We start from the raw sequence: 21,086 nt of genomic DNA on the forward strand, positions 1-21,086 counted from the left end.
GACTGTTGTGCAGGCTTCTGTACTCAAATCTGTGCTTTAAAATAGAAAATTAGCAAGTTGTGGAGAGATCCCTTGTTATGTATTTTTACTTTTTTAGTCATACTTATGAAGGCTGCAGCTGGATGTTTTGACTTCCATCCCTGGCATTGCTCACCTGTCTGACAGGGCAAGATGACTAAAATCAATGAACAGTTGTTGCTTTTGCTTTTGGAAATTACTGATTGTTTAGTGAAATTCTTAACTTTCTACAGGACACAAAAATAGGTATCCATTTTGGTCTGCAGTGTTTTTTGTCTGGAGATTGCCACATGTGGCTTGCAAACTGTCCTGTGACCAGTCTATAGTGTGGCACATGTAAAGCTAGCTGTGACCACCCTTTTGGCACTGTGACTGTCCTAGCTGTGCCAGAGTGCTGCTCACTTCTACCTCCACAATTCATCCAGAGAGCAGCTAGCCTGCATTGAGCTCTGCAGTACTGAAACTACATTACCTGCTACTTCCAATCACCCTGGATTAGTTATTTTTAAGAAAGATTTGCCTAAGCACTCTATTTTGCCCTTGGGCAAAGAAGTTACTGTAAATGCTTGTCATAGCAAGGCTTGAAGAGTGGAATAGTGATCCTATCCTGTCTCAATTCTGTGAATTGAATTCTGCAAATACCCTTATTAACATACGTCTTGGCTTGCTAACCCTCAGGCACACTGTTCCAGGCTTTGGATGATTGTGGCATGTTTGTTCTGGGTTATTAGATCTGCCTCCTGGGTTGCTTTTTTTTCTTTTTTTTTTTTTAATAGCAGGCTATCACATTAAGCAGAAGTTTAAAATGAATGGTGATGGAGTGCTTCAGAGCAGAAGACAGTTTTGCTTGCTCAAGTATCCTTTATTTCTGCTCCTTGTGTTTTCTCATATATAATCTGTCTTGGTACAGTAGGGCAAATTTTTGGCAAAGCTACAGTTCTAAACACAACTTGCTCAACAGTCACCATCAGTAGAAGGGAACAGAAGGCCTTCTAAACCTCATATAAATAAAAGGATTCTGAAGTATTTGTATCAAGTTCACCTGGTATCAGTTATTTACAAATATGTACAAACATGATGTCTTCAGTCTTTCATGAGCTGACTTCATCTGCTTGGGATGTACATACTAAAGGTATGAACTTAGTGCCTCAGTGGAAACATTATAGGAAAAATTATTTTCCCTTCTGTTATTGCACCTAATGTTTCCACACTATTTTGATTCGGCACCCTGCAATAGGTAACAGGTTTAATATTCCAATACAAGGGTTTAAACTTTTCTAATCAGAGCAGAAGTGGATGTATTATACAATATGCATTTAACTAAAACTAGGTCCATAAAACCACCACTAATCCAGACTGCTGTTGGTGCTCCATGCTCCTTTTCCAGGACTTGAGATGATACAACATTCTCTTCTTGAGATATATATTAATTTATCTGAAAAATTACTTGTTCCCTGTTTACTTGGCCATGACTTAAAAGGGTTCACCTTCAGTCAGACGACTACAGTGCAGCAGCTAAAAAGCATGGCAGTTTTTAAGATTAACCCAATGTAGGGTACTCATCAGCCACAACAGGCTGCTCTCTGCCATGTCTTTTGTATTTAACTTCCCTAGAAAGCCCAACCTCAGTGGTAACAGTCCATGCAAAGAAAACTCAAAGAGTACAAATTACTGCATTGCAATTGCCTTTAGGCAACCTGTGAGCAGTTTATCTTTACAAGCAGAAACATTCCAGTTAGTTGCAAATACTTCACCAAGAGAATGACAATTCTATTTAGCTTTGCAGCATTTTTATTTTTTCTTAAGAAGTCAGTATTTAAAAATAATCAAGTTAAGAGAGTTCCCCTTTTGTACTGCTGTAAGATTTCTGCTCCCCGTGCATCTCTTACAGAAGTCTCTTGTCTGGTTTCAAGTGCTGTGCTAGGCACTGATCTTGGCTCCAGCTGCTGCTACACCGTAGCTGCTGCCTGCCTTCTACCTGCCTGTGCTGCTCCATCACTTTTTGACTCCAGTAGCCTGGCACAGGGAACTTTTTCCTCAGTACTGTAAACCATTCAGAAATGCAGAGTTACTCACACCTACTGGAGGCTGAAGCTCAGCAGAAATACTGCAACACAGAGAAAGTTGACAGGTGGATTTAAAAAGCCCTGAGCAGGCAGACAGGAAGACAATGTGGGGGGCTATTTTTTTCTGTCCTTCTTTTAAACATTAAACAGGAAACACAGTTGTACAGTCACTTTTCAAGCAGTAATACAATAAGAGTGAATGTGTTGGAGTGGAATAATAGGAAAGTGGGGGGGGATAGGAGGTGAAAACACTAAGAATTAAGCCATTATTAAACAAAAATCTGGCATTTTGAAATGAAACACTGATACCAAAATTATCATCTCAACTGCAGCTAAACATTAATTTCCCCTAATTTGCACTTTTCTATTTCACACACACTCATGGGCACTTAGACCAACAGTCTTTCGATAGCTTGCTGTACAGACTGGATCTGAGGCTTTAGCTGTGATCCCTCCTTGATGGTGATGGAGCAGGCAATGACAGGCCGAGAAACACCACATGCCCGGCCCAGGGCTTGCTTGGAGCGCACAAACACATAAGGTACGTTCTTGTCCTCACAGAGAAGAGGGAGGTGCAGGATGATCTCCAAGGGCTCTGCATCTGCTGCCATCACAATGAACTCTGCTATCCCTCTGTTCAGTGTTTTGGTGGCTGTAAAAGAAACTAGAGAGTCAGTCTAGGTCTTTCTGGAAAGCACATCTAATGTAAAATAACCTCAGGGGCTGTTGAAAGTGGCATCAGTGGGAAGAAGATCTAGTGCATGGGACATGGGTTCTAAGAGATTACTGAGTTTCAAGCAACCTTGAAGGAGGAGAAAAAAGACACTTGCAAAAGCCAGATCTATATAAAATGAGTGATTCACAGCTACACAGAAAAGACAGTCTCTACCCATGGCATCTCACAAAATCCCTGTTATGACTTGCAGCACACTTTTCAACATGTAAGTCTCACCTTCATTGGCTCCCTTTCGTAGCTGCTTATAGTTGCAGGATTGCTGCACAAGATCCAGCAGTGTTTTGGTGAGCTGTGCGTCAGCCAGTGGATAAGCTTTAGGATTCACTTCTGCCTCACTCTAAAAGAAAAAGTAGAGAATATTACAAAAGGAGCAAAGGAGGCTTTGGTCCCATCAACACTGCACAGGCATCATACCCAGCACATATATTCATTTGTGGAGTTATGTCTCATCTGCTCTGCCCATAGGCAAGAAACACCATTGCATTTTACTCCTAAAAGAGTAAGGATTCTTACTGTATCAAAGTAAAGGGAAAAAGTAAGAAAGATATGCTTTACATCAAAGTAAAGAGTGTATCTACTCACAAGCTACATCCTACAAACCAGCAGCAGTGCATTTATGGGGCAGTCTTCAGCCGTTTTGTACCACAAAGACTACACAAAATGAAGCACTTCAGTGCACATTAACAGTGCAAATTAACAGACTAACAAAAATTTTGAAGAAATCACCAGAAGGGAATATCGGAGTGATTTCTGCAAACCACATGTACCTCCTTAAGGAGGTAACATGGGCAGTGGGGTGCCACAGAAGCGAGGTCACAAGCGGTGTTAGCGATCAGAGTTGGCAGAAACGCGGCCTCTCGGGCTCTCAGCACGGCGCGGGGGTGACACTAGACACCCGAGTGGCGCCGTTACCGGCTGTCCCCAGGACCTCCAGCCCCTCGGGCCTCCTCCCCCGCCACCGGCCGCACCCCTGCCCGCCCTCACGGCCTCCACGTGCTGCCTGCTGCACACTCGGAAGGCCTCCCTCTAACCCAGGCCCTCCGGAGCAAGAGGGGTAGGAGGAAGAGAAGGAAAAAGAGAAGGAGGAGGAAGAGCAGGAGGAGGAAGAGGAGGCCGGGACCCGACACCACCCACCATGGCCGCGGCGCGGTCGCTGCTGTCGGCCCGAGCGCGCTGAGAGGGAAGAGGCGGGAGTGCAGCTGCGGCCGCCGGAAGGGAGGTGATGCTGGGAACGGCCCCAGGGCGGAGCCGTCGTCCCCATGGTGGGCGGAGCCACACGGCAGCCCTGGCAGCGGCCGATGGCGGAGGGGGCGGCGGGGCTGTGCGGCCGTCACGGGCCGCGCTGGGCGCTGGCGCTCCACCCGCCGCTCTGCCTCGCCTGCGCCGTGGAGACCCTTGGCGACGGCAGCGCCTCGGTGGGCAGCGCCTGCCCCGCCGCCCCTTCCCGTGGGCGGTTGGGCTGCGAAGCCCCCTCTAGCGTGCCCCGTCCCGCCGGCTGGGCTGGCGCTCTCTGGCACTCAGTTTGGGGCCGGGACCCGGCCGGTGTGGCCCTTGGCCAGCCCTGTCGCCTCGGCACCCGGGCACTGGTGGCTCTTTTCCCCTCAGGGTGGTGGGAGCAGGGCGGGGGTCGGGACCAAGGCCTAACAGGCTGGTGTGTTTGATTTGTAGCTAGTGCGCAAGAAGCATGTCCTGTCCCGTCTCCAGGATGCTCTGGCCTGGCAGGCGCTGACAGTCGTCCAGCTGCTGGCACCAGACGAGAGGGTGTGCATGCATTTGCTAGGAACTCTCTTTGGTAAGAGCTCTGCTGAGGCCTGATGCAACAGCAGGGAGGAGACAGTTACCTTTTGTTGAATACATGAGAAGCTTCCCCACATTTGAAGCAAAAAAAAAAAAAAAAGCAAAAGAATATTCTGGTGCCTACCTCCATACTTCTTCCACTGTTCTGCTAAGTGTATAACTACTCCCTGCAGAAAAATGCCTGTCACTGATTTAGAAGAGGTTAATTATATTCTCATTCCCCGAGGTGCAGGATTGGCATGTTTAAAGCTCTTGCAATTTTCCAAAGTATCTTGATGTATCTGTAAAGTCCTTCTGGAGAACAGGAGGTGCCTGTCATTTGACTCTTTCCTGAATGCCCTCCATGCCTCTGGAGTTATATGAAGATTCATACAGAAATGAAAGTATGAGCTTAAAACGGGAGCTTGCAGGATTTAATATCGAATGTGCAAAACATAAATCTATGTAGTCGGCGTTTTTTTACACCATCACTTTACATTTGTAGAAATCTTTGTTGCTGTAGAGCTAAAACCTTCTGCTTTCTGGTGAGTCAGCCTCAGCAAAATAGTGTTTGGCAGGATGTCAGAAAGTGTCTTTCCAGCAAGTCTCTGTGATCATGAACTTCTCTTACTGGTTTCTGTTTGCATAGCAGGGAGATGTCTTTGAAACATCTAAAATTTTGATGGAGAAGAAATAATGATCTAAATGAGGGAACAGTAAGACAGGAAGGGAAAGGTGGAAGGTAGAAATAAGAGTGCCTTCAAAGAGCAGATATACTGGATTCTTTTAATTTCACAATCTCATTTGGACATTACAGATAATTCTTGTTCTTTGGGGAAAATTAACCTACAAGAGCCTGTCCCTGCCTTGACATACTGAATAGTTCAAACAGTTGATTCCCCATAACTTGTGGTTTGCACGTTTTGGAAGCAGTCAGTTACAAAAGAACTTCATGCAGTTTTTATTCTTTTAATTGCACAATTATTTTTTTAATAGTGTATGCACACATAATCATTGAGAGTAGTGGAAAAAGTGGTGATTGTGGCCAATTCAACCTTACACTGTATGGCCCTAACACAGAATACCCTAGAAGACAGGGATGCTGTGCTTGCATTTCAATGCTCTTGTCTTCTTTAATAAATCTCTGAGAATTCTCTTTATTATTCATTGGTTTGAGGACAGCTTTGGGTTTTACTGTATGTGGTGTAACTCTTGGCAGGCAGTTGGAATCCCAGTCTAAGCTTGGAGCTACAAACAATGGTATGTTCATTCTTAGTAGAGCCTGGATAAACCAAGGATTGTTTGGTGAATGTAAGAGGGACCCCCCAAAAGTTTGAGCAGTGCTGTGAAGGAAGTATTAATAGTGAATTCGGGAAAATACATTTGTAGAGAGAATATTGGAATAAGCACAGGCAGAAGAAGGAGGGTTAAGAGAGATGGAGTGTGGAATGTTACATATGAGGTGGTATATTTCAGATAATCCTGAATTTCATGCAGCTAATATCATAATCTTCAATACTGGATACAAATCTTTTCTAGAGTTACTAAGGATTGGCCAGATGAGGCAGGAAATAAGTAATTTCTTCACCTGTCATAACATTGCTTTAATTGATCAAAATTCTGAGACATCATGGAGGCTTCAGAGGGGAGGTAGTTTGTTTTGATGTATTGTAACAAGTGATTTAGTATGGCAGAAGTGGGGATCTGAACCATATGCCTGATGCTATGGTTTGGAAGGTGCTGGGAGGTAGAGTTTCTAGTCTGCAGGGGTGTAGTAGAGTGAGACAGTGGTTTATTTTAATATATCAAATGTTATGCTCTCATTGTAAAATTAACTTGTGAAGTGATGCCTTTAGGTTCAATTTAATGTGGGAATAGTTTCCAGATGATTTAAACCTGGTGTTCAGATTTGGTTTCAGGTTTTTTAGTACTGTGGATGGAGAAGACTGTTCATAGTTAACAGGTAAGAATGGAGGACACAAAGGACAAAATTCACAGTTGGTCTTTGACTTCCATCATTCCGGGGTGTTGTTTCAGATGTATAATACTGGATACACACAGTGAGATGTGGTGGTGGCAGCAGTTACATATTCCCTGACATAGGTGGAGCCATTGACTTCAACTCTAAAGCACATAAAAATTTTGCAAGAGAAGCGAGTGTCTCATGTCCGTGTCCTGCTTATGGAGGCACCTTTTGCAATACTCCCAGAGAGTATCCACCCTTGTCTGACAAAGTCAGGCTGGTGTCATGTGAAGCAGGGAAAACAAACCAGTTCTGAAAAAAAATTCAGCTCTTTTTAACAAGAATAAATTACAGCACTGGTGATCAGAAGCAGGAATGAGTTCCATGACCTATTGTGGTTTATCTTGTAGAGATGTTGCATTCTGTGGAAGACAGCAGTGCCCTGAACCTATTAGTAGAAGGTGAGAGATAAATGCCATATCTCAGTTACTGGCAGTTTGTGAAGGGGAGAATGTGTCTGGTCTGATACCTATAGTGAGATGCTCAGCTTTTACACAGCTTCAGTGGGGAAGACCATCTGTATCCATGCAACAAAATTGAGTGGTGTGCTCCAATACTGGGGGGCAGGGGAAGTGCACGCATGTTTAAACATTTAACATTTCTCTCACAGGTTCTGTATGTATCATGAATTTAGTATCAGATGGGTAACAGTTCCTCAACTTTGGTATCTTTGGACCTGATCAAATTGTCAAAGCAAATGGAAATCTCTGGGATCTACCGCTTTCTCCTCAGAAGTACAGGGTATTTGTGATTTAGCTGTAGAGGCTGTAGATTCCTCTTTGTGAGCAGTCTCTTATTTGAAAACTGAAAGAAACATCTGCAGGGCTGACAAAGGAATCTCTGCAGTCCAGTTAACCCTGGGGACTTCTGCTGAGTCTAGTGATACCAGCAGTGCAATGATGCATTTTGTGTCCAGCCATGAAAAATAAAATTTCTTGCACAGGGATTTGAGTTTTCAGACACTTGCTTGAAATGGGGTTGAAAAGTAGAGAAGTCCTTCTGTCATATTACTGGTCTGTTGAGAGATGAATGCTCTCTAATAGAGCGATTTTAAATTAGTGTTGCCTAAGTCTTGAAAGTTTCTGACAGTTTGGGGCAAGAAAGGGCTATTAAACCATCTACAAATCGCCTGTCTCAGACATGCTTCTGCTGAGATGCATAGCTCTGTAGCTGAACTAGGTCCAGTATTGCCTTAAATATACCATGAAATGGTCAACCCAAAAGTCTCTGATATTTCTTTTTAGAATGCTTTCCTAGGATACAAATCAAAAGTATAGGTTTTGTAAATGAATCATGCCATGACTGCAAGCTACATCCAAGACAGCCTTACCAACTCCTGTGTAGAAATGTGTGCACTGTCTCAGTAAAGGGACTATTGCCAAAATTTTATCTGCTGAACATTCAGGTGCCAGTTCTAAAAGTACAGAAGAGGAACTTTGCTTCCTGCAATTGGCATGCCGGTATATCTGTGGAGGCACAGGCACCCTGCCAACATCAGGCAAATCCCCTGTGATTTTGTTGGGGAAACCCCAGGTGACGTGTTGCCACTGCCTAGCAAACATAATTTCTTGCTGATTCCTCTTATTAGTGCAGAGCTAACAAAGTTCTTAAAGTTTCAGTGAACCAATAATAACAGCTCTTACTTAGGGGCTGAGGAGGTGAACAGCACCACTCTGGTGACTGGCGCGTTGCTTTCTGGTAAGGTGTGTGGGATAACTGCAATGAGGAGGAATGGCTGATAGACTTCACTTACCTTAGGGACAGTAGCAGCTGAAGGAGGACCTCTGAGTATGAATCTAAGAATCCTCAGCAGTTTCAGTTCTGGTATCTTCTCTGGAAGTATGTGTTTTTAAAGGCCTGTTTTTATACAGTAGGAAGCCTGGTCTATTCAATCACCTTTTTTTTTTATCCTTTTAAGCTAGTTTTTTTTTTTCCCTTCCTTTCCTGATTCCTTGCACTTACTTGCTTCCCTGAGGCTCAGTTTGTCACCTGCAGCTAATTTCCATGCGTGGTTTGTACTACAGCCAAAGCAGGACTGCTGGAATGGTGCCTCAGAGAGCTTGAGCTGGGCTATCAGAAGTAATAGTGCTGGGAATGTGGGAATGCTGCTGTAACCCTGCTCTCTCAGCACATCTGTGCTCATTTAATTTCTAAGCTCTTTGCTCACTGGTCTGCTAAAGCTCTGTGGAAGATGGATTGTGAGTGCTCGTTTGTGCATTACTGATCCTGTTTTTTCTGCCTAGTTCTGGTGCGGCTTGTTGTGGAGCTGAAGTCAGAACAGTACTTATACTGCATTTTGGGTGAAAGTCAAAAGGAGGTCAGTGAAGATAAGTTCTCTTCCCCTTCCTTCCAGTCTTTCAGAGGTTGAGGAATGAGTGGCCCTGCAAGACTGGGATGTAGCAGTGGGATCACAGAATGTTAGAATAGTTTGGGTTGGAAGGACCTTAAAAACCATCTAGTTCCAACCTTCCTGGCACAGGCAAGGACACCTTCCACTAGACCAGGTTGCTCAAAGCCCTATCCAACCTGACCTTGGATGTCCTAATGCCAATTCCCCAGCTGTGATGTTGGCAGTGTTAGTGTCTACCATGGAGTTTTTATATTCTCATGATTCCTTACAGCCATAGGGCTTCATGATACTCTTGTGAAGCTGTGTGGTTTCCTCAGATATTTATTTTCCTACTTTACTGTTTCAGTTATATGAGGAGCTTTCCCAGTCTGTGCCATGAGTAAGCTCTCATAGTTTCTAAGTTTATGATGGTCCCACAGGTTACAAAAAAAGGGATGTAGCAAAAGTGGTGAGAAATTCATCTGATTCATCTGCTCATGTAAGAGGCAGAGGGGAGAAGGAGGAAAAGGAGCAACAATCAAGGAATTCCTTGAATTCATTTAAAGACATTTTGGAGACTAAATGTGGTATTCAGGGTTTTCCTGTGGTTTGTCTTAAGTGATGAAGAGGACCCATCTTTGGAAAAGATCCTGTTCTAGAAAATTATGCCTTACTGAGAACTTGCTGGTTTGGGTGCATTTTTGCCTTTGGACTGTGTCCTCATCAGTGAAACATTTTCCTTCTCTGTCTCCTCTACAGCTGTGCAAAGCAACTACCATCAGGACCAGCCTGCCCACATTTTCTCTCTTGGGCAAGCTGGCAGATGCCATCCCAGGCTTTGCTGATATACTTGTAGTAAAGCACAGTGAGTAGTATGTCATGTCCAACTGGAGGGTGGTATTCACAGCCCTAGTACACACATGCATGCACTCTCCTGTCCCCAGAAGAGTTCATGAAGGTCACACAAGATGCCTGTCCAGAAATCAGAGTGGCATTCAGGCCTTCTGGAGTACAGGTCAGAACCTTCATAAGTGGTTATTGTGCTTTTAGCCAGGCAAAAGCAGCCTCTGTGAGCTGGGGTTGTGGGTCTGCCTCACAGGCAACATACATTTAGAGGTTTTTTTCCTTGATCCAGTGCTTGGGGGTCTGGTGAGCAAGCTGAATTGTTTGTGGAGGGAGCTGGGATGATGGATCTTCGTATGGTAAACAGTGAGCTCTGCTAGCTGTTTATTACTGTACCTCTGCTCAGAGGGACAGATGGTGCTAAGCACATCACCTAATTGTGGTATTCATTAACTTGCATACACCAGTCTGTCCAGTAGGCTTTTGCAAATTTTCAAGGGAAATAGGTTGGTGCTTTTAAAATGTCAATGAATGTTCGCTGTTCCTGTTCCTCATATTAGATAATGTAGTGGATCATCTGCTGATGGGTTTGATGTACCCAAATGAAGGTATAAAGGCTGCTGTCTGCTACTTGTATGGCAAGCTGTACTCCTCTCCTATTGGCACAGAACAGCTCTCAGGACACTTTGAAGAAAGGCTGTGTGGTGTCTTCTTGAATATCCTGGAGTGTGCACAGACAAAGGAGCTGCAAGTTAATTGTTTGGGTAAGGCATTGCTGAGAGAAACTGCAAGGTGCAAGAGAAGGCCTAGAATGAGGAAGAAATCCTTGGCTGGTTTAGATGCTCTAATGTGAGTTGTTCCATAGAGGATCTTTTTGCTGCTTGTCCAAAGGCGTCAATCCCTTCTGTTACCCCATAGCAGTGAAGTGGCCCAGACCTGCTGCTGAGCACTCCCAGGCCCCGATATTCCCTGATGCCTCACATTTGACCCACACTGACTAACCTTAGTCTTTTCAGAGCTTGTGCTATGGTCTGATCATCCCTCAAAGTGTCTGAATGCAAATACTGTGCATGGGCAGGTGGGTTTTGTAGAGCGGTGGGATGGAGTCTAAAAAATACAGTCTTTAGATGTGGGGCATCATGTTAATTAGATATATGGAATGTAGCTAATGTGGAAGTGGTGCTTTCTTGCAGGAAGGTTTTCCAACAGCATGTTTCAGCTGTTGCTGGGGAGCACAATTTCAGCCTTTCTGACATTGCTTGTTTGTAAATCATCCAGGGAATTCATTTTTCTAGAAGGAGGCAAGCAGGAACTGGATTTCTCCTCAGCTTATTTACTCAACTATTAGAAATAGATTGTGATTCCTTTGAAAGTAGAATTCTGTAGCTCAAACGGTACCCCTGTGAATTTGTACGGATGTGTACTGATGATTTTCATCAATACCTGTAGCAGTGGTCTATGCTGTTATACTGAGGGTGTTTTTTGGAGTGTGGGGTATCCTTTAGCTGAACATGTAAAGCTATCCTTTAGCTTACACATGTTTCTGTAGGAGTCTGTGAAAATAGAAGGGGAAGATAAATGCGTGTTCTCTAGGAAATATTCTAGGGAAAATGTCTTGTCATTGGGGTCACTTGGAGAAGAATGCAGGTCAAGAGCTCTCCCAAGAAACAGTTTACATTGCGGCTACTAACAGAAAATAATGTAAGTAGAGGGCTCCTGAGATGCACCCATGTACATACATGACTCTGAGAAGGAACAGAGAGCAGATCAGGCCAGCAAAAAGTATCTGCAACAAGGGGTTCCAAGACATGGGGGTCATGGCAGTATCTGGGGACACAGTGAGAAGAAGCTCCCTAAACTGGAGGTAAGGCCCTCCAAGAGATGGGAAGAAGTTGGCAACAAGTCATAGTCTGTAAATACTCATGTGTTACTATAATCCTCACTGTGCTGCTCAGTATGGTGCTCATTCTTGCTCCCCCTTTTTCAGGTTTGCTAAAGGAGCTGCTGAAATCTGACCATTTTGTATCTATTCTTATGAATAATTCAAAGACAGAGGAGGAGACTGAGAACCCTGACTTTTTAGAAGGGGAAAATCCACTGCCACTTATTCTCAAAAAGGTGATGGCTGAAGTAGTAGTGAATTGTTGGTGTATGTAAATAATTTGCTGGCCTGTAATCAACCTTTATCTAAGGCACTGTATTTATAAAAAAGTAGAGTGTTCTGTTAGCAACACTAACAATAGAGGCTGCACTGAGAGATGGGAATACCGCTATTGGTCACCTTCTTGTTCATTCCTGCATCCTGGAATGAGGAAAATTTTACTCCTGGCCTTAGCTGGTTTTACTCACACTCGAGGTCTGATACACTACATGCAGCACCAGCATGACTAAGCCTGGGGGTAGAACTATTCTTACTCATGATTCACTCTGTTGTGGTCTCGTGATCTTTTGAGTCTCTTTGGTTCAGTGTTTTATCTTACCTTAGCAAGTTTAATCTATTAAATAAATGCCAAAAGACAGATCTTAATTTATGTTTTGAATTTTAAAACGTAGAATGAGCTGTTTCCTACTCATAGCTGCATAGCTGGCTTCCTTTCTCCTTTTGACTTCTGCTTCCCAACAGCTCTTGTTGACCGGAGATGAGATGTTACAGGCAGCGAGTTCTCACTGTATGGCTGCAGTGCTGGTTCACTCTCCTAGTAGATATGCTCCTGCTTTTATCCATGCAGATGTCCCAGGTAAATAAATCCAGTAGCATCTTATTGCTCATTCCTCAGTATCAAAACTGCCTCTGGCTGTTTGGTTTAGGAGTCAGGCTGGCTCTATGAAATCCACCGGTGGCATAACGTGGTGGTGATTTTATACCAGGTGATTTTAGGAGTAGAAGGGTAGAGTATGTTTTCAACGGAAAGTTTAGAAGCAGGTGTCACCATGCAGAATGGAGTTTCCACAGAGAGAATTTGGCCAAGTCCTTGAGGTCAAAGTCCTTCTTGCAGGATGTTAGATACAAGCCTAAGCAAACAGGGGTTCCATCTCATGCCACTAAATATTGTAAGTTTGGTCAGATTTTGGTCTAGGATTTAACTTTAGAATGCAGCTATGGGAGATGGTTTATTACTTCTCTGTAATCCCAAAAACCAGAAATACTTTCATAATACAAATTCTTTGGGAGATGTAAAAGTCATGAGGGAAAAAAAAGGTCACTGCATCTGTGGTAAAGCTTGCTTTGTGGGTTTTCATTTGTGCCAAAGGCTAGATCTACAATTCAGCTCCTTACTACTGAGCTTGTGCTGGGAAGATGCCTGCCCAGCACAAACTGGGTTTCTGCTCTCCAGTCACCTCTTTTTGAAGACTAGCATACCCCTGAGCATCTACTCTATTCTCCATTTCTGCCATTTCATAGTACCGCTGTTCTCCCTGTGGCTGTTGCTATGTTTCCTTGTTTCCTCTTCCTTCCTCTGCCACTGTTCTAGGAGCAGCTGTGCTATGCTGTGAGCAGCCTGCCTCTTAACAGGGTGACCTTATTTGTGTGTGCGTTTGCAGAGTTCCTCTTTGAGTGTCTCTTGTGCAAAAATGAAATCCTTATCTGGTCAGTGTACTGCTGCCTGCTCCTCCTGACTGAAGAGCGCCTTTTCTTCTCCAAGTGTCACACTGTCTATGGTGAGTCATCAAACTTTCTGACAGAATGACAGCAGTAATTCTCCTGCCTCTAGCTGAATACCAGTGCTTTACACACAATCACAATTTCCAGTCAGGATGGATAAAGGACTGAAAATAAGTACCTATCACAGATGTTTATGATGTCCAACATAGCCTAATTTTATAGTGTCATTGTCCTAATGAGTTTCTCATGAGCATTAATACATTATAATAACCAGTTATCATGATTGGCACTCTCTGAGTTAATGTTAAGTATTTCTGTGGTTATGCCAAGAATAGATTTAGGAAGAATGATTAAATTCCTTCTGTTCTTTGGGACTTACCTCCAGCAGTGAAGGTTGAGGCATGTTACGAGGGAGCTGAATGAACACTCAACAGTTTTGGACAGTTATTTCTGTCTAGCTCAGAAGGATTATCAGAAGGATAATGGTTCAAATCTTTCTTCCTTTTAAAAACGAATTTTGCTTCCATTCTGGAATCTGGAATATTAAAAGCCTCTCTGTGATTTCTCTTGAATGTGTACAGGCATTGAATCTCTGGTGAGGAGTCTGCAAGGTGTCCTGCTGCTGAACAATGTGGAGTTGCACAAACAAGGGCTCCTGCTCTTTACTGAAATACTGAAACGGTAAGGGAGTAGACCTGTCAGGCTTTTACAGGCAGAGTTTGGTACCCAAAAATGGAGACTGTGGGGCTCTTGCTTTTTTAAGATTTTCTTCCAATATCAGATATCTATACACAAGACTTTTTGTATTTAAAAGATGGTGCTGAACAATCTCATCTCCTTTATTCCCTTCTTGCAAAGAAGAGCCTGATGGTTTCTGAACCCCCCAGCTTGTCCTGTCTGTGCCTGGATCCATCACTATATCTTCTTCCTGCTTCCTTGCCAGTCAGAGAGGTGAGATCTCTTTTCAGCTGTAGACAGAGCAGGAGAGAAGGCCAGGAAGGTCCTGGAGTATGTGAGCAGGCCAGTTCCTGCTAAGTGTGCCTCTGTGACAAAACAAAGCATGCAAATTCCATGGCCTCTGGTCTTCTGTCGTCATCTGAGCTAAATGCAATCTGCAAAAACACATTCTAGGCTGAAATATTAATGTCTTCTGTCCTTTTTTCCCTCGTGTTTTCTGCTAAGAAATAATACACACTGGCTTGTTTTCCTTCTGTGCTTCCTGTTCTTGCCTCTATGATCTTGTTCCTATCCTGCCGTGCTAGTGACAGAGCCTTGTTTATGGCACTTAGATCACCCAAGAGAGCCCTTGAGCAGAATTTTGGAAATGTCATAGTCAATTTTGTAGCAAGCGGCAGGGTGAAAAGAAGAAGAAAAAACAACAGTCCTAGAACAGTGTTGTGATGCCAGTGTGGGATTCAAAAAGAGAAACCAGGATGTGGGGAACACTAATTACAGCATTTATGCTTGTAAAACAAAGAGAACACTCTGTGCAGTTACTGTAATTTTCTCGCATACCCATTCTGTTTCTCTGAGCTTTGCCTTAGAAATCACATTTTATTTAAAAGTATCTCATAGTGGGGGAAGGGATCTAGTGCTGGAACCTCTCATCTTGGTTTTAGCTTGCAGCTGGATTCTCTTGTGTAAGTCAGCCACACATTCTTGGTGAGGTCCACGCAGGATGTACTGCTTCCCTTGGCAGTATGTCAGGATATGTTGGATATCTCTCCCTGGACTGATCCTTATCTCTCCTAGCATAATCAAAGTGCCAGGTGCAGTTTGAGGCCCAGATATGAGAGGTTGCAGAAAGCTGCAAGAGTGCTGCCCTTCACATTTTCCCCCAGGCCCCGAAGATATCACAGTGGACCGTATTGAAAGTGGGTTTATGCGTCTTGGATGACTCAGCAATACTCCTCCATCCCTTCCTCCCTGCATGAGTCAGTGAAGACTTTTTTCTTCCTGATATGTTTTATTTCAGAAGGTCAGTGATCAAAGAAAGGAAATACAGAGGATTATAGAATTACCCAGTGTAAATAGAAGCAACTTGGAAGTTCACTGCATCACTTGTGGTTTGGCTCCTGATGCCGGAGTTCCACAAGTCCTTTTCCTTGCCATGACCACCTCACAGCTTTTTCTCACAGCAAAATGTGAGATGTCTGTGAAGCTGGGTTCCATCCCACTGAGTGACTAAAAAGGGTGATTCTTCCTCTATTCCCTTTTTGCCATGTAACTGAGCTACTAGTGTAATTTCTACTGAAGTTCACTTTGCTTTCCCATTTGTGCACGACAGCATGTGCTCCTGCCTTGCTTTGGTCAGCCATGACTGTGAAAATTGAATAACAGGGAGTACTTCTGGCTCCCAAATCTGGCTCCTGCCATGCTGTGCTGCTTTTCTTGCTTCACTTAGGAGGTGCTCTCTGGCAGGTTGTTAGTGCCTCTTGTCTGTGTGTAACTGCCTATCTTCCCCCTGTCCTCCCAACTGTACCTGACTTGTCATAGCCAAATGAGCAGTCTGCCATTTACACAGCTCTGTCAAAAAATGGGATTAATGGCCTGTTGACCCTGCGTGCTCTTGTGCTGAATGCTCAAAGGTGTTGGGCCACATATGACCAAAATGCTCGCTATCGAGAAGGACTGTCAAAACAGTTGGATTGTGTTTATTTTCCTGATTACTTCTCAGGTTTGTGAGGGCTCCTGTTCTGGCAGCATATGGCATTAGGAGTGCAGTGAGAGAAGCTACTCTCATGGCATTATCCATATTCTAGGATGGTGATGTTTGCTTGTATACTTAAAAATATAAGCTGCTAGATGAATGCACAAATGCCAGAGCAGATGGCCTGAACATAAAGTTCTAGGCACAGAGATCGCTATATTTTGCAAAGCTTGTTTTTTCTTGTGCTTTTCATGTGAGTGTTCTGGAGAAGTCACACAGTTATCCAGGCTGTAGGTGTTTTATCATGTTAGTGCTTCAGACTGGCTGAAACTTCTTCTTTATAGCAAACCTCCTACCTGCTGAAGTCTGAGAGTACCTCCTTGAGAGCAACTGGCCCTCAATACTGAAAAATGTGGCTGCAATCTCATAGCATAGATGTCCATTTGCTGAAATGAGGGAAGGGCACTAGAGCTGCCTAACTCTGACAACATTCTTCTTGCTTACTTTGTTTCTTCTTCACAGGCAACCAGTGGAAATCAAATTATTTACAAACCGAGGTGTATGTTTAGAAGCCATTGATGTTTTGATGGAGACAATGAACTGCCCAGTGCTGGATGTGGTGATGGAGGCTGTGAAAGCTGTGGCAGCTTTCCTGAGGTAGGCAGGAATGTATTTGCAGACTTTTCTTCAGATAGATCTGTTGATACCCTCTTGAGCTTTGCAGTTCCCCTGTGGCTGTGTGGGTGAATGTGCTCTGCAGTGGGACTTGCGGCTGAGGCAGGTGTGGGTACAGCAGAACCAGCTTCCCACCCACCTCAGGAAAGCTTGCCAGAGCAATGAAGCTGTGGCAGGCAGCAAGTCATTGCAGCAAGGACCTAGTGTTCCAGGCAGGCTTGTACAGCAGCTGCTGTGGCTTTGTCACTCTGTGCCCCATCCAGATTGATAAGAATAATAAACATAAGACTCTAGACAGTCATGGGCTTCCTGACTATAGTGGGAGCAGACAGCGCACTGAGGATGTGTTTGAGCTCATGTGTGGGTGCAGGTACTATTCAGATATTCTGACCTTACTGTGCTCTGCTGGGGAGAAATGGCAATGGCATATTTCCATCAGAAGAGCATTTCTGATGGTGTTGCTTCCTAGTGGAATGTCGCCAGCAGGGACTGTGCATCTTGTCTTTCTCTTCACTTTTTAAGGAAGGACCATCTGAGCTCCCCTCCAGTCCCATATGAAGAGCTGCAGAAGCTTTTGGAGGCAGTGCTGAAGCGATGTGCTGATCTTTCCCCATCACAGAGTAGTAAGAAGCATGCAGTAAGTCAAAAGTTGTTGCTTGTTGGTAGGACTGAGCAGGACAGGGATGATCTTCCTAGGACACTATGTGCATGTTTTATATATGTTCCATTCCCTCACTTAAATCCCCCATGGCTGTTTGGTTCTCCGCTATTTCTTTTGATCCTCTTGCCTTGAGATGGTACCAGACTTTGAAGCAGATGAAGATGGATGCTGGTGAATGTTATCTTTCTAAATGAGTGAATTTCTGGGGGGCACTACTTGAGCATGCTACTCTTTTTATGTGTCCAGTACTCCAAAGTAATTTGAATTTCCCCTTCTTCCCACCCCCACCTTGTAGGCTGCATTGGTCAATCTATTTTTTCAGCAAAGAACATTTCTTGTTCTACGTTCAGATGAAGAGTGTCATCATATATGCACTGTGATCCCTCAGCAAGGGAGTTGTTAGCCACTATTTGAACAAGAAATCCTTTTCTGTTCCTGGCATACATAGCTAGTGTGATGTGCTGCCAGGACCTCTGCACCTCTGAGAGGAGCCCCAGATGCAGATGGCTAATGAAAAGAGAAGGGCTGAGCCTTCTTGCTGTAGGCTTAGAGCCATGCATATTTAGATTGCATGCCAGTAGTGACAAGAACACTTCAGTGCTCAAAGGAGTAGCAGAACTCCAAATTCTTGATGAACAATTTTTAGACCTGAGTTCTGTAGTACCAGATATTGGTCTTCTCTGCCTGAAGAAGGCTTTCTGTCCCATAGGCAGATGTTGGCCAGTTAGTTTGCACACACACAGAGCTAGGGTGCCCCTTTCAGAATTAGGAGCTTCACAGGAAGGAAATTAGACAGATAATGAGGATATCCAGGCTGTGTTTAAAGGTAGAAAAGGGGAAATGATGACACCTCTGCCAAGGTAGCTCAGCAGGAAATGGAGAAGGAGTTCTGAACTGCCAGGCACCAGTGTGTAGCTCTGGTATTTTGGAGAAGACTACCACAACAGGTCAAGGCTTAAAGGCAGATTTTGAGCTCCAAGTTGCTCCCAATTTGGGCAAATGATTAACTCTGACGCGTCAGTTGGCTTCATGCTTAACTCAGTGGGATGCTATGTGGGAACAAGAATTAGTACATGGATAGTTCCTCAAAACTCTGAGCCAAAGTAGAAGAACTTCTAAGATTTCATTGCTACACAAGGAGAAGAACTATTCCATGTTGTCTGAAGAGTATTTGGATGAAAGAAAATATAAAAAAATATGAAGTTTTCTCATAAAGATTTAAAGCTCCATTAGCTGAAATGCTTAAAACTCAGATTAGATCAAGTCATGGTAATAACAACTTTAAAGACAAGGCAGTGCAGAATTGGTAGCTCTGTAACTCTGTCCTCCCTAGGAAGAGTACACAACTCTGCCCTCTTTGGGGAAAGCACAGTAGTAGAAATGCTATGTGAAGGAGTGAAATGAAATCTGTTGTTCCTCCTGCTGCTGGTGTCAGAGGAGAAAGCGGTTTATTTCTGAAAGTAGACATAAGATTTTAAAGACTTCTCTCCTTTAACAGGGTGATTTCCTATTCTCAGTGTCTCAGAGTCATCCAGCAAACAGAAATCTTGGTAGAGTTCCTCAGAGACAGGGTCAGTTCTTGCTCAATACCCTGGAAAGTTTCAGAAATGCTTGCAGGTGAGGACAAGTCAGGAGGGTGTATGGGTGGGTGATGTGTGTCCATGTCTGTCTATTCTTCTGTCCTTGCAACTATCTTCTACCCAGCCTCACCACAGAAATATTACAGGTGAGAGTTCAGTGCATGGCACTGGTCAGTGAAACAGCAGAGTGAGAGGTATGTATTAATAGTGAAAATTTTGTGACACCTGGATATGTCTCCATGAAATTTGCCATGAAATCTATCTATCAGTTTATTTAATGTCTTTGGGCTTTGAGGGACTGCTTGAAAATTCACCAAAACTGCTGATAATGTAAGAACTATTGGAAGGTATGTGTGAAACCAGATTCCTGTGGTATCACAGAGGAATATCTGGTATATCTGGTTTCACTGCCAGAGAGGATTAAGCATTTAATGTTTATCTGCTCCAGATGCTGGCCTTGGATTTGCTCGTACCTGTGACCTGTTACTGAAAATGGGTTTATAGACGCCAACTTTACCTCTTTTGCTGGATCAGAGTGCCATTTGGCACTGTTAGCTGGACAGCAGACAGTGGTAGATGAGTTTGTGTATGAATCAGGATGAATCATGATCAGTTTCTAGGGTGTTCTGGCCAAATTAGTTTTTGCCTTGCATTGCTTGGGTTGGCTGAGATAATTCAGTCAGAAGCAGACATGCCTTTCTGCACTGACCCAGAGTCTTGGGGTGGTGTTAGAAGGCACTCAGGTTCTGTCGTGGATTTTGTATCAGATAAATGGTCCCTTGGCTGATTTTCACAAGGTTTGCTATGTTGGGCATCATGCACTCTGGTATGGCTGAAAACCAGTCTTGCCACACCAGAGGTTCCCACAGCAGATGCTTTCTTTACAGAAACTAAGTTTTCCTTTCCCAATGTGAGATTGTGCAACCTCAATGCTTTTAATAGCTTCACTCAACAGGTAACTGAATGTGATTGCCAGATTCCTCTGTTTCCAACCCATTGAGTGTTTTATGGTCCTTTATGGTGAAATCGTGATTAAAATGTAGTATTTGCTGGCTTCCTTTACAGAGTGAGGAGGTTTCCTCTTTCCTCTGTTATCCATGGTGTGTTTGTAGGTTAGCAGTGGAATTCCAGGGTGACTTAATGGCCCAGGAGAATGCTTTCACTGCCCCCAACTCTGAGAGCAAAGACACACTAAGCAACTTCTCTGAGTTCCTGCTGAGGATTTGTGACAGTCTCTGCATCCCCATGGTCATGGTAGGATTTATTTTTAACTTGGTTTGGGTATCTGGAAAGGTGCTTTCAAGCACCAAAAGTGAGTTGCACAAATGGGGTTTTTTTCAGAGGGCACATCAACTAAACCAAGAACAACTGTGGCATTTGCCACTTTTCCACAGACAGATATTGAATTATATTGTTCATGCAAAAGGTAATGTATGCTCTCAGAGGGTGCAGAAATTCATAAAGTTTCCATGTAGATGTCAGTGTCTTTCTTCAGACTATGCAGTCCCATAGCTTACTTACCATGCTGTGGGATCCATTGCAGCTCTGCATGTGTCAGAAAATGAAGGGTGCCTGAACTATTTCCCCTTCTGCCACTTTTTGAAAACTTGCCTGTGTCCCAGAAAGCAGCCATTGTTTGCACCTGCAATTTCATTTCTATGCTTCTTCCCAGAAGATACTGATGAGGCTGCCCAGTCTGTACAGCAAGGGCAGTATTAAGCATAATTGCCTCAGTAAGACCTGTGACATGATTTAAAAAGTAGCTGTGGAGACTCATGAGTGCTTTAGTGCTCTGTACAGGCCTGTCCCTAAGACAGGCCTGTACAGAGCCTGTCTTAGGGACACTTCAAGCAGAATTGTCAAACATTGGGACCTTTGTTGTGGTTCCTAACATTTAGTAAAGTTTGGATGTGCTTTGTGACAGGTACAGGTGTATGGATTCTTGCAGTTGTTAGGAGCTTGGAGATGTTTTGATTGATGTTTTCTTAACCGATCTCTTAGTAGGCAGCTGCAGTGGCACTGCTGTTCTTTTCCCTGACAGGAGGGTGCAGTGCATGTCCAGTTTGGCAAAGCTGGAGTCAGTGTGCTATTTCTTGCTTACTGAACTTGGGTAAAAATTAATGGA

The 21,086-nt window shown here is 43.8% G+C and overlaps 2 protein-coding genes across 11 annotated transcripts in view; one reads left to right on the forward strand and one right to left on the reverse strand.

The window, feature by feature from the left end:
• Positions 1-1,786: 1,786 nt before the first annotated feature.
• SNU13 (small nuclear ribonucleoprotein 13) lies at positions 1,787-4,083 on the reverse strand. Its single transcript, XM_063396054.1, has 3 exons — positions 3,955-4,083; positions 3,037-3,157; positions 1,787-2,736 (listed from the first exon to the last, which is right to left on the reverse strand). Exons 1-3 carry the CDS (start codon positions 3,955-3,957, stop codon positions 2,474-2,476), a joined length of 387 nt encoding a protein of 128 aa, XP_063252124.1. The 5' UTR covers positions 3,958-4,083; the 3' UTR covers positions 1,787-2,473.
• Positions 4,080-21,086, forward strand: part of MEI1 (meiotic double-stranded break formation protein 1) — a 41,675-nt gene continuing 24,668 nt past the window's right edge. For 7 of the 10 annotated variants that reach the window (XR_010080209.1, XR_010080210.1, XR_010080211.1 and 4 more), the window contains exons 1-14: positions 4,080-4,235; positions 4,489-4,612; positions 6,970-7,020; positions 8,863-8,936; positions 9,708-9,813; positions 10,352-10,555; positions 11,779-11,909; positions 12,415-12,529; positions 13,335-13,451; positions 13,977-14,076; positions 16,568-16,702; positions 17,243-17,357; positions 18,880-18,998; positions 20,074-20,215. Coding sequence is in view for 7 of the 10 variants with exons in the window: in XM_063396033.1 (XP_063252103.1) it covers positions 4,080-4,235; positions 4,489-4,612; positions 6,970-7,020; positions 8,863-8,936; positions 9,708-9,813; positions 10,352-10,555; positions 11,779-11,909; positions 12,415-12,529; positions 13,335-13,451; positions 13,977-14,076; positions 16,568-16,702; positions 17,243-17,357; positions 18,880-18,998; positions 20,074-20,215 (1,689 nt within the window). In the remaining 3 variants the exon portion in view is untranslated. Of the gene's footprint in view, positions 4,236-4,488; positions 4,613-5,684; positions 6,560-6,969; positions 7,021-8,862; positions 8,937-9,707; positions 9,814-10,351; positions 10,556-11,778; positions 11,910-12,414; positions 12,530-13,334; positions 13,452-13,976; positions 14,077-16,567; positions 16,703-17,242; positions 17,358-18,879; positions 18,999-20,073; positions 20,216-21,086 lie in introns of those variants that run through there. The other 3 variants (XM_063396034.1, XM_063396036.1, XM_063396035.1) reach the window with 3 other exon arrangements.

This window comes from Prinia subflava, chromosome 4 (assembly GCF_021018805.1).
Source record: "Prinia subflava isolate CZ2003 ecotype Zambia chromosome 4, Cam_Psub_1.2, whole genome shotgun sequence".
Taxonomy (NCBI): Eukaryota; Metazoa; Chordata; class Aves; order Passeriformes; family Cisticolidae; genus Prinia; species Prinia subflava.

Coding starts and splice junctions, on each gene's coding strand:
- SNU13 (XM_063396054.1), bottom strand. Junction 2,737..3,036: donor ACGAAAGGGAGCCAATGAAG/GTGAGACTTACA, acceptor TTTCTTTTACAG/CCACCAAAACACTGAACAGA.